This window comes from Gobio gobio (assembly GCF_949357685.1).
Source record: "Gobio gobio genome assembly, chromosome: 16".
Classification (NCBI taxonomy): Eukaryota; Metazoa; Chordata; class Actinopteri; order Cypriniformes; family Gobionidae; genus Gobio; species Gobio gobio.
Genome location: NC_137109.1, coordinates 39,344,737 through 39,360,743, shown reverse-complemented (window position 1 = coordinate 39,360,743; position 16,007 = coordinate 39,344,737). Strand labels below are relative to the sequence as shown.

The window sequence follows — 16,007 nt, the reverse complement described above, 5'->3', positions numbered from 1 at the left end:
CACAGTTCAGTTATTTATAGGAGTGACAACCGCATTTTATTACCGAATTCACACCCGTACATTTTCAGGACACACAACCATAGTCTCGGAAAACTAGTGAATTAGTTGTCTGGGACGTCAAAGAGTGCGAGAGAGACGCTTTGCACTGCACAAATATAGGTCTACTGTGTGTTGCAGGTTTTCGTGTGTGGTTTCGTTTTCGGTAACTTACAGCGACGGAGATATGAGCTGCTCTCCACTCAGATATAAACACTACTGTCGGCTAATGAAGATTAGACGGATGAATTGGACAACTGTCATGTTAAAAGTCATAAGACTTCAGTTTTATAGACGTCGCCATTTTTTAAACTTTGGTCACTGTCATTATATTTACTGGTTAAAGAATATGGGCTTTGCTCCTGTTGCACCACATTCATACAGACAGTATTCGAGACGCTATTAAGTTGCTGTGTGAACGGGACACTTCGAGACTCACACGTGCAATTAAATGCGGTTGTCATTCCCAAAAACTGACAGTGTGAACGTAGCCTTGATTAACAAATAAAGTGTCTGTTCTGTATCCAGATGATGCAGAAAACAGCTGGTCGAATCATCATATATCTGCTTAAAGGGATAGTTCACCCAGACCACCTTCTGTATTCAACTTAAGCAGAAAGTGGAACTACTCTCGCAGTTCAAATGCTGACGCTATGTCCGTCGTCATACGTCGCATCAGTTATGCTTTTTTCCATAAGTTGAATATGGAAGGCAATCTGGCGGAAGCTGGATATTTTACTTTATAAGGTTTTAAATATGGATATTTTTCTTACACAAACCCATAAATTCGCTTCAGAAATCCTTTATTAACCCCCCGGAGCCGTGCGGATTACTTTTACAACTTTTCTGGGCTTCAAATTTTCTGAAAGAAGAATGTCAAATACACATAGAATGGCTTGAGGATAGGTAAATCATGGGGGTAATTTTCATTTTTGGGTGAACTATCCCTTTAAAAGTCATTAATGTCTCTTAAAACACTCAATAGAAACTTTGGTTCACAAATCAGGCAATACTATTCCATTTCCATGATTTCATTACTTTCCTCTAAATGTCCACTAATGCTGTCTTTGCTTCTTTTTTCCCATGCACTATTATGATATATCCAATTATATACTATATACAATTCACTTTTTTTTACATCAAGATCCTGTTCTGTTACTGATGATTCTACTTTATTTCTCTACTTCCAGGCTTAATTTTACTGTATATCCAAGTCTTTCACATTAAAGCTTTTTCCCATTGAACAATTAAAGTAAGAATTATGGTGTTTGTGTTACAAATGGCCAGTAAATCTGTCTCTCACATTCTCTCCCTCCTGACCCCAGGGGTTGTGTTGTGTGTAATCCGTGTCAGTGTGGTGGTAAATGGGTCTCCACGCCTGTGGAGCAGGGCTGTGAGGTGACACCAGCGCAGACACGCTGGGGCTAGAGACTAGACAGCTTTATTAACACAGAGAGATGCAAAGCCAGCAGTCACAGACACCTAGAGAGGATGGAAATATACTTGTCCTATAAAGACACTATTAAGGCATCTAAAAACAAGGAAGAATGTTGAAGGATTTGCAAAAAGAACATCCATTATAATGTTACTAGGACACATCTAGCATCATAACATCTAAAATGGGCCTTTAAGATTAAGGAAGACTTGATTATAACTTTCATTACTAACATCAGCAAACATTATTAATTTAAATGATGCTTTACGTAACCAGTAAATGTACATAAGTAGAAATGTGATTATTTTCATATACATTCACATATTATGGAGTCTGAGTTCATAATTTTGAAATGCTAAATCTGGAGTGTCCTCATATGTACACATATTTAGGGTTGGGTATCGTTTGGGTTTTTTTCGATTCCGGTGCCAAACCGATACTTTTAAAACGGTTCCGGTGCCTAAACGGTGCCTGAACCGATACTTTTTTTTTTTTTAAAGGCCACCAAACGAGGTGGATGACATTAAATGGCTTTTTATTTATTTATTTATTTATTATTTAAATTGAACCATTTATTAAAAGTTTAATGTATACTTAAATGTATGAATATAAATAAATACAAAACACAATTTACTTATTTACAAATTATAATTGACATATTTACAAATTCACAGTAAAACCTAAGCCACCCAACTACAACAAGCCTAATATAACTCTAAACAGTTACAGTAATAACAGCAGTCGTCTGTATTCTTGCTCTGCTACAAACCAGCTTCGAGCTTCAGCTTTATTTTGAAATATGATCATATTCTCTGGCTAAATATTTTAGAACGCATCGCCTTAATGTTTCCATGACGACGCGTCATGTTTCTCACATGACACAGCAGCCGCAATAGCGCTGACAGCTCAGCTGTATCGGGTTTATTTCGTTTTTTCTTTTTATTCAAAATATTCACAAACTTCTTAACTGTGTCACGAACTATCTGATGTTCAAATGTGTGAGTCAATGTGTGTTAGTTGATCTATAAAGCGCAATGGGCGGCGCCATGTTAGTTTGCGCCTCAGAATCAGATCTGTCGGATTTAACTGTTACAACACTTGAGTTCATTCTCGTCTTACAAAATACATGAAAGTAAGTGACCAGTGAACTGGAAGAAGAATAGAGTAAACTATAGAGTTACTATATAATGTGCATTTATCTGATGTGAATAAAACACGTAACGTTAGTCAAATTATAACCGCCTGAAAGGATTGTCATTGCCGCTTTCATAGACATCAGTGTGTGTTTTTTGCTAGTACTTATGAACATTTAAATGTCTGAAACCTGAAATAAACATGATGTCGTTGAAAACACTGAGTAGTTGTCATGAGTTGTGATGTGACGAGCGCTGAGCGTCTGTCTCTGGCTCAGCCAAAGCGCGAAAGCACGTTTGAATTTTGGCACCGAAATGAGGAACCGAAAACTGCGTTCTGATTCGGTCCGGTACATACCGGTTATATAAGTACCGGTGCCATATTGGAACCGGATTTCGGTACCCAACCCTACACATATTAGATACTGTGCATAAAGCTTCACATTTGTACTGGCTTGAAAGAGTTTATGACCATCTAAAAAGGGAGATGAACTCTCAAAGACACCTCAGATAAGCAGAAAGGCTGACAGAGAGGGAGAGTTTAATGGACGGATAAACCAACAAGGTTCTGCTGTTGACCTGCTTTTTTACGGTGTGGAGAGTCGTAACAGGATCTGTTTGTTCAGTGGGGTTTTTAGCCTGGGTGCCAAACCGTTCACCAAACATAGGTCAGCAAAGTGTACGCAGCGTGACCTGTCTACAGGGTCATCATCATCATCAATGGAAATTCACTAAATCACTAGTTTATTATTTATACATTTATTTACAAGAGATTCATTGCCTCATGCTTTATGTTTTAAGAATCTTTAATACATTAGAATTATAAATATGTGTACCTCGTATTTACATGATCCCCCAATCAATGCACTGTTAATGTCCTCAGCACAAACACTGATGGAGATTCAGCTAAACTTTGAATGCTTTTCGCTTGAGTGTATTTACCTTGGTGTTAAAGCCCATTGCATTCTGGGAAGTTTTGTAGAGTTCAGGGTATTTGAGCATGTTCTCTTTCCTGCAGGAGCGCTCGAAGATGCCCAGAGTCAGAGGAGGTAAAGCCGTGAAGATCTAATAAATATACAAATCACAGAAAATGTAAGTCAAGGTTCGAAAAGAAATACAATTCCAGGATTTTAGAAATACAATGAGGTCCAAAAATCACACTAAAAATCTGGCAATGAAACAAATTAAACTGAAATGTTTAATTATGCACATAATATCAATTATAAAGCAAATAAATTGTACTTCATTAGAAGTAAAGCACTTTCACGAATAGTTTCAGATATTTGGGTCTGACTTCAATGTATTTAAGATATCCTAGGATATTAGTCTAAAAGTTGTCATTACAGAAATTACTTACTAATGAATAAATTAATGAAAGTATACCTAATGAACTACTAAAAGAAAAACGAATGAATTCCGAAAACGAAACAAACGCCTACAAATTCATAGCAGTCTAAAAGGCCTATTTCCCAGCATGAGACATTTTTCGCTTTTTCGTTTGCTTGCTTGGTGCAGCTCAATGAGCATGTAACTTTCTGGCATTTATCATATTTGCGCTCTCCCCTCCATGTGCAAAATTGATTCTGAACGAACATCTGCCACTGTGCCTGCAGCCTGTTAGCAGATCTCCTGGATGCATTCATTTTTCTGCGGTGCTCTAACGTTTCTGCGTGCAGCAGCTGTTGAAAGCGAGAGGGGTGGTATTATGGTCCAGAGAGGGTTGCGGGGTCAGCTGTAAGTGTCTCTCATTGGCCCAGCTGGAGCTGCCTGGCTGTGGTTGACATGGTCTGCTGGGCTTCTCCATTCAGGGGTGGTTTCGGCCTGTTGCATCCAACAGACCCCCTCTGACGTGATGGAATTCCTCCTCTCTCAGATAAAGAGAGAATGCACCGGGCCGAGTTGTTACGGGCCTCACATCGCCAATGATCCATTACATGGGGCTGATGGGAAGCAGTGTTCAAATTTTGTTCTTTGTTCAGGCGTAAAGAAATAATTTCTCGGGACAATCACCGATTTGGGTGGCTTAGTCGGTTTTCCTGCTGCGTATCTTCGATTGTTTATGCAAGATGGAAAAACGTACTCCACCCGAAGCGTTTTTTTTCCCAAATAACTTTCCTTCCTGTTGAAAACATGTTAATTAACAGCATCAATTCCTATCACCAAACCCTAAGGCAGCCCAGTTCAGTGGACTCCACCCAAACGGCCATGTGTGTGTATTTAAATGTGTCTGGATTCAACCTGTTCCTTTATCATCCACCGCTGACCTGTTTAACACAGTTCTTTAGGGCATGAGCGTCTGTTGTTGCAGCACATTCAGGACATAGTTGTGCGCACGGAGGGAATATGGACTTGACAAGCGGTCATAAATAAGAGGGAGATTTTTCAGGATGGTGCTGACACGGGCCGCAGTAAAGGAGCCGTCTGGGGTGCCGCGGCTAATGAGTTTCTTGCCTGAGCGCGACGGGAGGCGTTTTAACACATTCCCACTCGCAGTAATGAAGAGGGGAGAGTAAATCACACACACACACACACACACACACACACACACACACACACACACACACACACACACACACACACACACACACACACACACACACACACACACACACACACACACACACACACACACACACACACACACACACACACACACACACACACACACACACACACACACACACACACACACACACACACACACACACACACACACACACACACACACACACACACACACACACACACACACACACACGTGTGAACGCAAACACATGCATGCACTCTTACCACATTGTACAGGCCGATGCACCAGCGCTCGAAGAGAATCTGACCGGAGAAGCCGTTCACAAACGCAAACCAGATCTGAAAGACAAAAATATGACACAATGGTAAATGATCCATGTCAATATTTAAAACAAGATTTATGGTTTTACTCTTAAAGCGCATTATAACACACATACGCAGAAGGAAGGAAATTACAAACATTTATATTTTTTTAAAATAATAATTAAATATTTAATAATAATACATTCATATTTATAACTGTGACCTGTGCGGACAAAATGAGTCACAATGAGCAAATTTTCACAAATGAGTAATTGTTATTTTCACATTTTCTATTAAAAAACGTCAAAATGATGTATGATTTGTTTGAGTTGGACAAAAAATGCCTGCACTACACATGTTTGAAGTTGATTGAGTCAACGAAGTCAGTTTTGATGAAAAAAAAAAGAGTTAAAGTTTTCTGAAGGTTCCAAAACAAAATCACCTAGCAACCATATCTTACCCTGGTAATAACACCAAATTTGACAAAGTCAAAACCAAATATCTATAGGAAAAAAATATATTCAACTTTTTTTCCCCCATGATACCACAATTGTTTGATTAACATTAATGAAACAGATGTTTTTTTCCCCCCTACAGTTAACCAAACATTCACATAAGACATAGACTCGGCATGACAGATATTTTGAAGTACTGTAATTCTGTGTATGTGTGTATATCGGGATTGTGCGCTGTGAGAGGCGTCTTTTGTGCACACGCATCGAATCTGTCAGTCAGCGAGAGTAAGATCGTTTTCATGGACAAGGGAAAGGTACTCTCAGAAAATGCACCAATAAAACATACTTTTAGTTTTTTAATTGCTAGTTGGAGCACTGGGATCGCTAGACAAGGGCTTAATGAACACATTTTTGTGAAAACCTCAAAATCTGTATTTTTCATTTGTTTTGCCTGTAGCTCGAAATTATCGAAGTTATTTTGCCAGCACGGGTAGCAAATATATAAATAATACAATTGAAAAAAAAAACGAAGTCTTTTAGTACATGTAATAAAATGCATTGACAAAAAAGAAAAATGTGTAACTATATGCTTCCCAAGCAGTCCTAAAGGAAATGGTAACATTTTAAAAGGGCAATGACAGGCCATATGATAATCATTACTACATAAATGTGTGACTAAAAGGTAAATATATACCATCATTAATCATATATTCCCCACTTTGTGTGCGCTTAACTCTGGCTCCTAGCGGATTTTAATTTAGGTTGATCGATGGTTGTTGTTTTCTGTGGGGCCTCACAGTGCTCGAAATTACCCAAGAGAGAGCGATCTCTCATGAAACCGGCAGAGAACTGACCCCATCAGTCCTTTCTACAGTCTCATACACTGGATCACTGCAAATGGTTTGTTCCAAGATCAGTCTTGCAGGATAAATAAGCCACTTTTGGGTCCCTTTTTCATATACACAATGGGGACCAAAAGTCGGATACCACTATTGAAAATAATACTATCGTGAATTTTTATAATATCATATTTTTTTGTCTTTTTAAATACTTTTAATTAGTAAGCAAACAAACAAACAAATATAGATATATACAAATAAATAAAAATACTTAAAGATACGTTAATTCAGATTTTTTAAATAAATATTTATATAAATAGAATTACAAATATTACAGTACATAAAAAAAAAAAGATTTATAGTCTACTTCAATAAGAACAGCTGTGAGATGAGCTCCTGCTATAGCAAACATAGTGCTAAGGTTTTCAAAACACATAAACAGAGAAGCTCCACTATCTTATCATGCGAAGCCACAACTTAAGATTTAACACATCATTACTCAGCAGACAACCCTGGGCGTTAGTGCTGGAGGTAAGAAAGAGAGAGAAAGAGAGACTTCAACAGTTCCCATGACTTCAGCCAGAGGGGATCAGAACGGCTCGTAAATCAGACACTCCATTTCCCACCTTGATCAACCCTCATTGTCTCATAGCAGAAACAACTGATCAGAGATCAGATTTTCTATCACACAAAATGAGTTTAAGATTGTACAAAAAAAAAACTGACCAGGGCAAAAGGACTAGATTTAACAATTTAAAAAAAGGAAAGATACGAGTTATAGGCCTAAGGGTGGAGACCAGGGAGAAGACCAGAGATGAAAAGGAGAAGAGAGAAAAATGTGTATCTAAACCATATGCCATGGAGATGGAGTTCATCACTTAATATCTCTATTAGTTTAACTAGTCTGGCACATAAGTCTGTCATAGTCATCTAGAAACTGGAGAATGCGATAATATCACACAGCAGCTGTTATAAAGACAGCAATTCAGAGTGGCTAAAAGTAGTCATAATCAAAAACGTGGTGTCAGATTGGAAAACTGAAGACGAATCAGATATGGAAGAACAAAGGATCACTGGATGTCAGATACCATTCTCCAAAAATTTTAATTGTCATTAAATCATCATTTTACAATATTGGTAAAAAAAAAAAATCTTATGCTTACCAAAGCGGCATTTAATTGATCAAAAATAGACTAAGTATCGTGAAAAATTACAATTTAAAATAATGCTTTACTATTGTAATATATTTAAAATGTCATTTATTCCTGTGATGGCAAAGCAACATTTTCAGTCTGATCCTTCAGAAATCATTCTAATACAATGATTTGATGCTCAAAAAAAAAAGTTGAAAACAGTTGTGCTGCTTTATACTTTTGTGGAAACCAAACATGACAATTATATTTCATCTGTCATTAATTACTCGCCCTCATGTCGTTCAAAACCCATAAAACCATGAGATTAGAACACAAATGAAGATATTTTTGATGAAATCCGAGAGCTTTCTGATCCCCCTCTCATAGACAGCAACGTTATTACCACTTTCAAGGCCCAGCAACACAAATACTTTGCGTGCGCAAAACAACAACAACTAAAAAAACCTTTATTGAACAATTTCTTCTCTTCCATGTCAGTCTCCTACGCTGTTCACGTAGTAAACACAGTGCGGCATTTCCAGGTTCTACGTCAGAACACTGTGGAACCCGCACAAAAACTATTCTCGTCGCTTCATAACATTAAGGTTGAACTACTGTAGTCACATGGACTATTTTAATGTCTTTACTACTTATCTGGACCTTGAAAGTAGCAATAACGTTGCAAAATAACATCTATGTATAAAAATATCTTAATTTGCGTTCCGAAGATGAACAAAGGTCTTACAGGTTTGTGAGTGTTTAATGACAGAATTAACTAACCCTTCAAGTACCATAACAGTAGCCTATTAAAAATTTTGTTGTGTTTTTTACGTCACATGATATCTTTACCTTCCAAACAAATCCAAACAAATTATTAGTGAACAACTACATCATTTTTGATACTTTTATTGTGTTAATTTTTGGATCTTGACAGCCCCTGGACACCATTCAGTTTTCTTGCATGAAAAAGAGCAGTTTGAGCATACTACCAAACATATCTTTTTGTGGTCTACTGAAGAAAGAAAAACATGCAGGTTTGGAATGACATAAATGGCGAGTACATTTCCTAACCATTTCAATGAATGAGAAATAAGTCAAAGCTCAGATCTTGAGCAGCACAGTTCAACTTTTGCTCTCTACTCTCCTGTATTTTGGACCACAGTTATTGTGAAAATCTCTGTGTGGACCAACCAACCTTCAGTATCTTTGTGTGAGAGGGCAGACTGTTGAGCAGACCCCAGGATTACTGTGCAGTGCCACGACCAGGCGGACATTTCCTCGCTTCATTTAACTCCATTATGAAAGCGTGAATTGCTACAAATTTTTGGGGTTTTGACAGAACCCCCTCCGACTGCAGCCCCCGCCGAGCGAGCCAATGCGTGAAAATGTTCCCAAAACAAATGCCTGTCACCCCTCCCCTCCGTAGAGAAAGAAAAAGAGAGGAAGAGAGGAGGATTGGCCGCACTCCCCCGATGAGGACCCCCCCCACGTCCACGCCCACCCGTTCCAACTCCTATTTTCCTTTCCATCAGGTGCATTCTACCGTGATATTGTTTTTAAAAGAGATTTGCTGCTACTGAAATCCTTTCGCACACAGCAACATGAATAAATTACCAATATCAAATCACGCGTTATGTTGTTTTCCTCCCCGCAAGCAAATTCCCTCCAAAAAATAAAAAAATAAATAAATTCACATACAATTTGATCAAAAGCCACACGAAACACCACATAGTTGTGGCCAACGGCATGCTGGTAGTCAAACAGGTGGGTCAGAGAGCTGAATTAATGCAAGTCTGCCTCATTGAGGGGCTACGGGCTGCAGGATATTGTTGTGCTAAGTCAAAATAAAGCCTCTATTCATGAGCAGCAGTACATGCATATGAGAGAGCGTTTTGGCGTGGTCCTCTGGGTCCTGTGAGTGCCCCTCTCTCCCACTTCCTTCAATGAGACAGATTCATTGATTTGCTCATTAGGGAGCTAGGACATAGTGTGGAGGGCTCTCTCTTTCTTCTCCTCCTCAGGCTCATTCAGAGCGGTTTGGCGTGGAGGTGTGACTGCCCTCTACCCTCCGCTGCACAAACTGAAAAAGCGAGGGGTGTGTGTGTGTGTGTGAAAGTGAGATTGTGTGTCCCCATGAGACTCGTCCAGAGGGGCTCTTGCCGTATTTTTCAGGGAATTTTAAAATCAGTGATTCCAACCCCATCCTCTGTACAAGGTTGGGCGGGAAGGACCCAGAGAGAAAGAGAATGAGAGAAAGACAGCACCTCTTTTCTCCTGTTCCATGTCTCTACTTGAAAATCCAGCTAAAACTAGCTTAGCTGTGCTCTGGAACATGGCAGCTGGTCCAGCTGGTGCGAATCTGGCTGACTTTAGACCAGCAATAAACAAGCTATTGCACTGTAAAAAAAAATCCCAACTTGACCACTTTAAACTGGCATCAGCTAATTTTTCCAGTAGGATGCTTGATCAAGAGGTCCTGGTCTCTCTCCCAGATCCCCACTAGGTGGTAGCCCATCAGGCTAGAAACCACCTCCAATTATTCAAAATAAAGCTTCATAAAATATAAAAGATAGCTACATATTTTCAAGCAGAAAAAAACAAAATTGATACGGTGCAAGAAAAATATGAGATATTATAAAAGAATAACTATTATAAGAACAACAACACACATGTTCTAAAAAAAATTGTTAAATCATCATTTGGAAAACACTTCATAGTTACTTGTATTTTACTTGTAAAAAATGAGGGCTGTCATTATAATAAAATCGATCACAAAAAATATGATATCTGTCTTTTAAAAGCAGAATGAAATGGCAATATCAAATCCACTGAATGTGCCGTCGCTGTTGAAGAGTAATTGGCTGGTGAAGCGGATTTACTTATGGTAGAGTTAACGAAAGTTACAATAAGCGTTGTAATGTTTGAAGCTGATGTAATAACAAATGTCAGTAGACCAGGAAGATTATGAAATGAGTGGTTCATTCATAAATCCGTAAGATCTTACCTTCACACTGTGGAAATACAAACCAGAAGACCGAACGCAACTAGCGCAGTGCTGAAACAGGGTTAAGGTCTATACATTGTGTTTTTCATGTACCACTACCAATCAAAAACGTTATTTCAAATAAATGCTGTTCTTTTGAACTTTCTATTGAAAGAATCCCAAAAAAGTATTGTTTTCCACAAAAATATTAAGCTGAACACCTGTTTTCAACATTACCGAGTACACCAAAAGGATCATGTAAAACTGAAATCTGGAGTAATAGCTGTGGAAAATACTAACCCCAAACTTTGCGGGTAAGAATGTGGGTTAGACAATAAGCAGGGCCAATTGAATTGCAAGTGTGAGTGCCAGAAGAATCGAAAGATCCAGCTGGGTGTTTTATAATGATGGCACCAGTGAGACTGCCTCCTCTCAGGTCTGCAGTCTTTCTCTAAGGCTTCTGCTCTGCCTGAATGAGGCTCTTGTAATTACCTCAGAAATGCTACTTGTCCGTCAGCCTTGCCGGTGCCTGCTGAAGAGCTGTCAATCAAGCTCTCAAGAGCCCAGCAGGATAATGACAGCAAGCACAGCAATTTGGTTGTAAGAGGGGCTTTTTGCATGTCTCAAAGCAGCTAATCCAACTAAGTTTCTAAAATATTTTCCCCCGCCGGTTAATTTTTGCTCATGGCGAAAGAATGCAAGACCACAAACCAGGGACTAAACAAACCAGCATGATAAATGTTTAAGTTAACCCAAACTTATTTGTCTGACAATGTAAGGAAGATCATGTGCTATGGTGTGGTTGCATCTTGAAAAATACAAACCAGTCAAGAGCTCCGTTCCAAAACCAAGTGAGAATACTAACTGAAATGAAACAAAGTTACTGATTTGAACTGACTGAACACTATTCATAAGCAGCAACTCTGCACACCAACCAGATACACACTATTGTGCAAAAGTTTGGGGTCTGTTTTTTGAAAAATATCTCATGCTCATCAAGGGTGAATTTATTTGATCAAAAATACAGTAAAAACAATACTATTTTAAAAAGCATGCATCAGTGTCTTCAGTGTCACATGATCCTTCAGAAATCATTCTAAATATGCTGATTTGGTGCTTAAGAAATTTTGAAATAGATTTTGTGCAGCTATGATGCCTTGGTTGGTATCTCAATAGGTTGAGCCTCTATTCGTTTTGAATTCAGTGGATAGACAACCCTTGATAAAAGTACTATAGCATATAGCAGGACTTCAACACTGGATGGACAAAAAAAAAAAAAAACCTAAGATGCGCACATTTAAAAGGCTAAAATGGCCTCTAACATCCTTATTTCACTTCCTTAATGTCCAAATCGGGAAAAATGAGATGAAGAAAAGCCTTCACGGCCTTAAAGGTAAACCTATTAGTATGACAAATGTATCCCTTTAACCGACCCTTGGGAAGCAAGTGTCTTGAATGTCAGGACCTTACAAAACAGAGGTGTTTTTGGTGTGAGTCAAGGAAACCGTAAGGCTTTGGCCTATTATATTCGAAAAGCCCCTTATGGAGAGGGGGGAGTGCATTTTCTGCTCATAACAAAAGATGGGATGAGGAGGAGATACATTCACCTCCAGGAGCTGGGTGCTTTTCAGTTCTCTTGGAAATTCAAAAGCAGAGCTTAAAGTGAAAAGGACGGAAAGGAAAAATGGCTAGAAGTATTAGGAGGGCGTGTTCGGGTAAGGCCGTTTACTGGACGCAGTTGTTCCTGTGCCACCTCTTATGCAAATTAAGAAAAAAGAGAAGAACAAAGATGCTCGTTTCTTGATTGATGAGCAAGTGTGAAATGCGATCACAGTCAGAGATGTTTGTGTTCAAGGGGAACTTTCATTGTGGAACAAAATACACCAACCCTACGGCAAAACCCAAAAGAAAAAGTACATAAAAGCCACCCCGCACGACTTGTAGCGAAAATGTTTAAAATATCATATTCACAGAGTGATAATTGCTTACAGCTACAGAGCTAAATCCACTGAATTTTAAAATAAAAGGGAAAAAAATCTTCATGACTTCACTGCGTTTACGAACAAAGACCACAGCAGCTTCCCACATCTAAGCAGGGCATGTAAACAGGAAAAGCCATGAAATGGGCCGACCAAACTCACAAACCCTACCATTCTGTATCATTCACTGAGTGCAGAAGAAAACAATGGTCATCTAAAATCCGGATTCACCTCCTCATTCCAGTTCTCACAATCTACAGCAGCACTGGATGCCAACAGAGAGAAATCTAAGAGGCCTTTCAGAGATTTACCACAGCACATAAAACAAAATCAAGATGAAGGGAAAAGGGTCCACGGGTCAAGTGGCACACAAGAGCAAAAGGGCCGAGGGGAAAAAAGATGGATTTTTGAAGTGCTCATGTTTCTGCTGGGATTGCAGCTCATGAATACTGCTGTTGGTCTGTTTCAAATCTTAGCGAGTTGCCTACAGAGGGAACATTTTATGCAAGAATGATAATATACATGGATAAAGCATCGCCTGCACAGCTAACAGGAATGCTTTACATTAGAAGGCCTCTTGTTTTTGTCCAACAGTGAAGAGAGAAATATGAAATTGCTCAGCAAATTTATTCCAACCCAAATTTTCAAACTCATAAGCCAAAACCACATAGGAAAATGCAACATATGATCTTTAAATCTGGACACATACTTTATATTTTGCCTTACTAGCACAAGGCTAGCATGACCAAAGGTCCATTTCATGTAGTCTACTACTAACTCTTCTTTCAGTTTGAGGAAATCTAAAGCTTTTCCTCAAGGTGTAATGTCTCCTAAACCAAGTGTGTTGTAGATCAAAACAGCCAAACGCCCCTCATGATAAAGCTGGTGCTGATAGCAGCCCTTTAACTTGTCAGGTCAAGTCTCTGAACCGGCTATCAGCACCAGGCCTGGAAACTGTCAAATACCATCACAGATGGATGGCCTGTGGGCTTCACATCGACAGACCCCGCATTCCTACGGCAGGACGGAGACTCTCCACCGCCGACATGCATGCAATGCCAGTTAAAGAGTGGTCATTCAATCTCCTTGAAAAAGGCATTAATGGTTAATGCAATAACAGGCTTGGCGCTTAGTCATCCATTTTGGATGTTGCATGAGTTTGAAACGACATGAGAGTGAAGTAGATGACAACTTTCATTTTTGGGTGAAAAATAATCAACTTATATTGCGTGCACAGACTTTCTTACCTCAATAATGTACAGCACAATGTTCTTGTAGAAGCAATACAGGATGCACTTGGCAACGCGGTTGTAATTCCAAGCACCGTGAACCAGCAGAAGATTCTTCAAGTACTTGAACTGTGAGAGAGAAGGGAGGACAGAGATAAGTTTATTAAGGCCTCTCGTTTACACAAGATCTGCAGTTCCCTGGCCAACACAAAGCACTTTTGGAATCGAAAATAAAGAGACAATCTCATCCATGCTGGGCAACAGGAAGCCTGTAGTTGCAGGGACAAGTTCAACACTTTCTCACCCATATTCCTGAGAATTCCAGCTACAATCGGTCTTGTAAGACTTTGTTAGTTGTTGAAAAGCAGAGGAAGAGAGAAAAGCTTTTGCAGCGTTACAACGTATTTTTTGAATAACTGCCTTATATTATACAAAGTTTATCAGGTTGATCAGCTGGTCAGTGAGAATTATTATAAATCTGCTCGTCATGAAATCTAAGAAACAAATTTACATTCAAATGGTACGTAATCTACTCGGAACGGAACCCGACACCCAAACCGTAGATAACAAGCGCTTAAATCATCCGAGTTCTGTCAGATTTACTGAATATAAAGTGCTGTTTGTGTTGCTGTCACTGTGTGTTTAACTTTCATCAAGCCAGACAGATGTCTTTTTTCAAACAGTCGATGAGTAGTTCACTCCAGTTTATAATGTTGCTTCATAAATGCTTATATTACAAAAGATTGTGTTGATAAATATATTTGCAGAGCATTTCTGCTGAGTTTAGCACACTACAAGCCAAAAACAGGCTCAGCACCAAAACGCCACTTTTGCTCACAGCACCACAATGCTTAGGTGGAGAGAGTGAATACTGCTTGACTTGAAACACTCATTTTCAGTCAATCTCGTGTAAATCTTGAGTACCTATAGAGTAGTATTGCAGCCTTCATATCTCCGAAAAGTCTTTAGTTTGATCATATTTATAAAAGAAAGATACACTGTATAGAGTCTTTCCGGAAAAAACAGAGCGGCTGGGGGCGTATCGTGTGGGCGGAGCTAAAGAATGACGAGCGCGCGCAGCTATCGCGTTGAGAGCGTCTGAAAACTCTGACATCCTTAAACGTGGAAAAGAAAACATCATCCTAAATAAACCATAACTATCAATCAGATTCAACCACACATATATGATCCAGAATCAGATCTAGAGGCTGAAATTGAACAGGAGCAGCAGCAGCAACGACTACAGCAGGATGTCTCTATGTGGTATGTACTGTAACGTTAACTGTATATATTTGCTTAGCGGCTTGTCATGCGCGAGTTTTACAACATTTGTGTGTGTTTACTCATGGTTTATGAGGTCATAAACCAGGTTTATAAGGACTTAAAGTTAGCAGTAGCAAGCAGAACGGTTTTGCACGTCATGTTGTTTACTTGAGGTGCACTTACACGCCGATAGCTAACAAATCAAAAACATTTGAAGCAGCATTAGACGAGCTACAAATCCGGAGTTGAACCGGGCCTTGTTTATAAAACGATCGTTGCCGAAATACAGGGAACAAACAAAAACACTTGTGCAACTCCGGAAAAACAAACACCATCCACTGTTCCATTAACGCTGAGGTTTTTTTTGGGAAGCTGTACAGGGTTGTCTTGCCCTGACAACTAAAAACACACTTCTTTGGTGACATTGTTGATTTCGTTAAGTCTTGTCAGCCGTTTCCCTAAAGCCGAGCAAAGCGTGTTAATGGCCGTGCATTTGCTCTCTCGCTCTGGTTGCACACGCGCCCCCTTCCGGGAGAAGATCCTGAACGGCCCATACAAGGACATTCTGCCTTTGCTGACGTTAGATAGACCCATACTCGAAAAAAACTTTCCGAAACCGGGAGGAGTATTTTTGGCACAGAAATTAAATTCAAACGTTCAACCTTTTTTTTTTAAACTTTGTCCATGTTTAGC

The 16,007-nt window shown here is 39.3% G+C and overlaps 1 protein-coding gene across 5 annotated transcripts in view; it reads right to left on the bottom strand.

Moving 5' to 3' along the window:
* The window catches only part of atp8a1 (ATPase phospholipid transporting 8A1), a 166,080-nt gene that overhangs the window by 25,516 nt on the left and 124,557 nt on the right, over positions 1-16,007 (bottom strand). For all 5 annotated transcript variants that reach the window (XM_079839789.1, XM_079839790.1, XM_079839792.1 and 2 more), the window contains 3 exons: positions 14,070-14,180; positions 5,395-5,469; positions 3,547-3,669 (listed from right to left, as the gene is read on the bottom strand). In XM_079839789.1, coding sequence (XP_079695915.1) covers positions 3,547-3,669; positions 5,395-5,469; positions 14,070-14,180 — 309 coding nt within the window. The remainder of the gene's footprint in view (positions 1-3,546; positions 3,670-5,394; positions 5,470-14,069; positions 14,181-16,007) is intronic.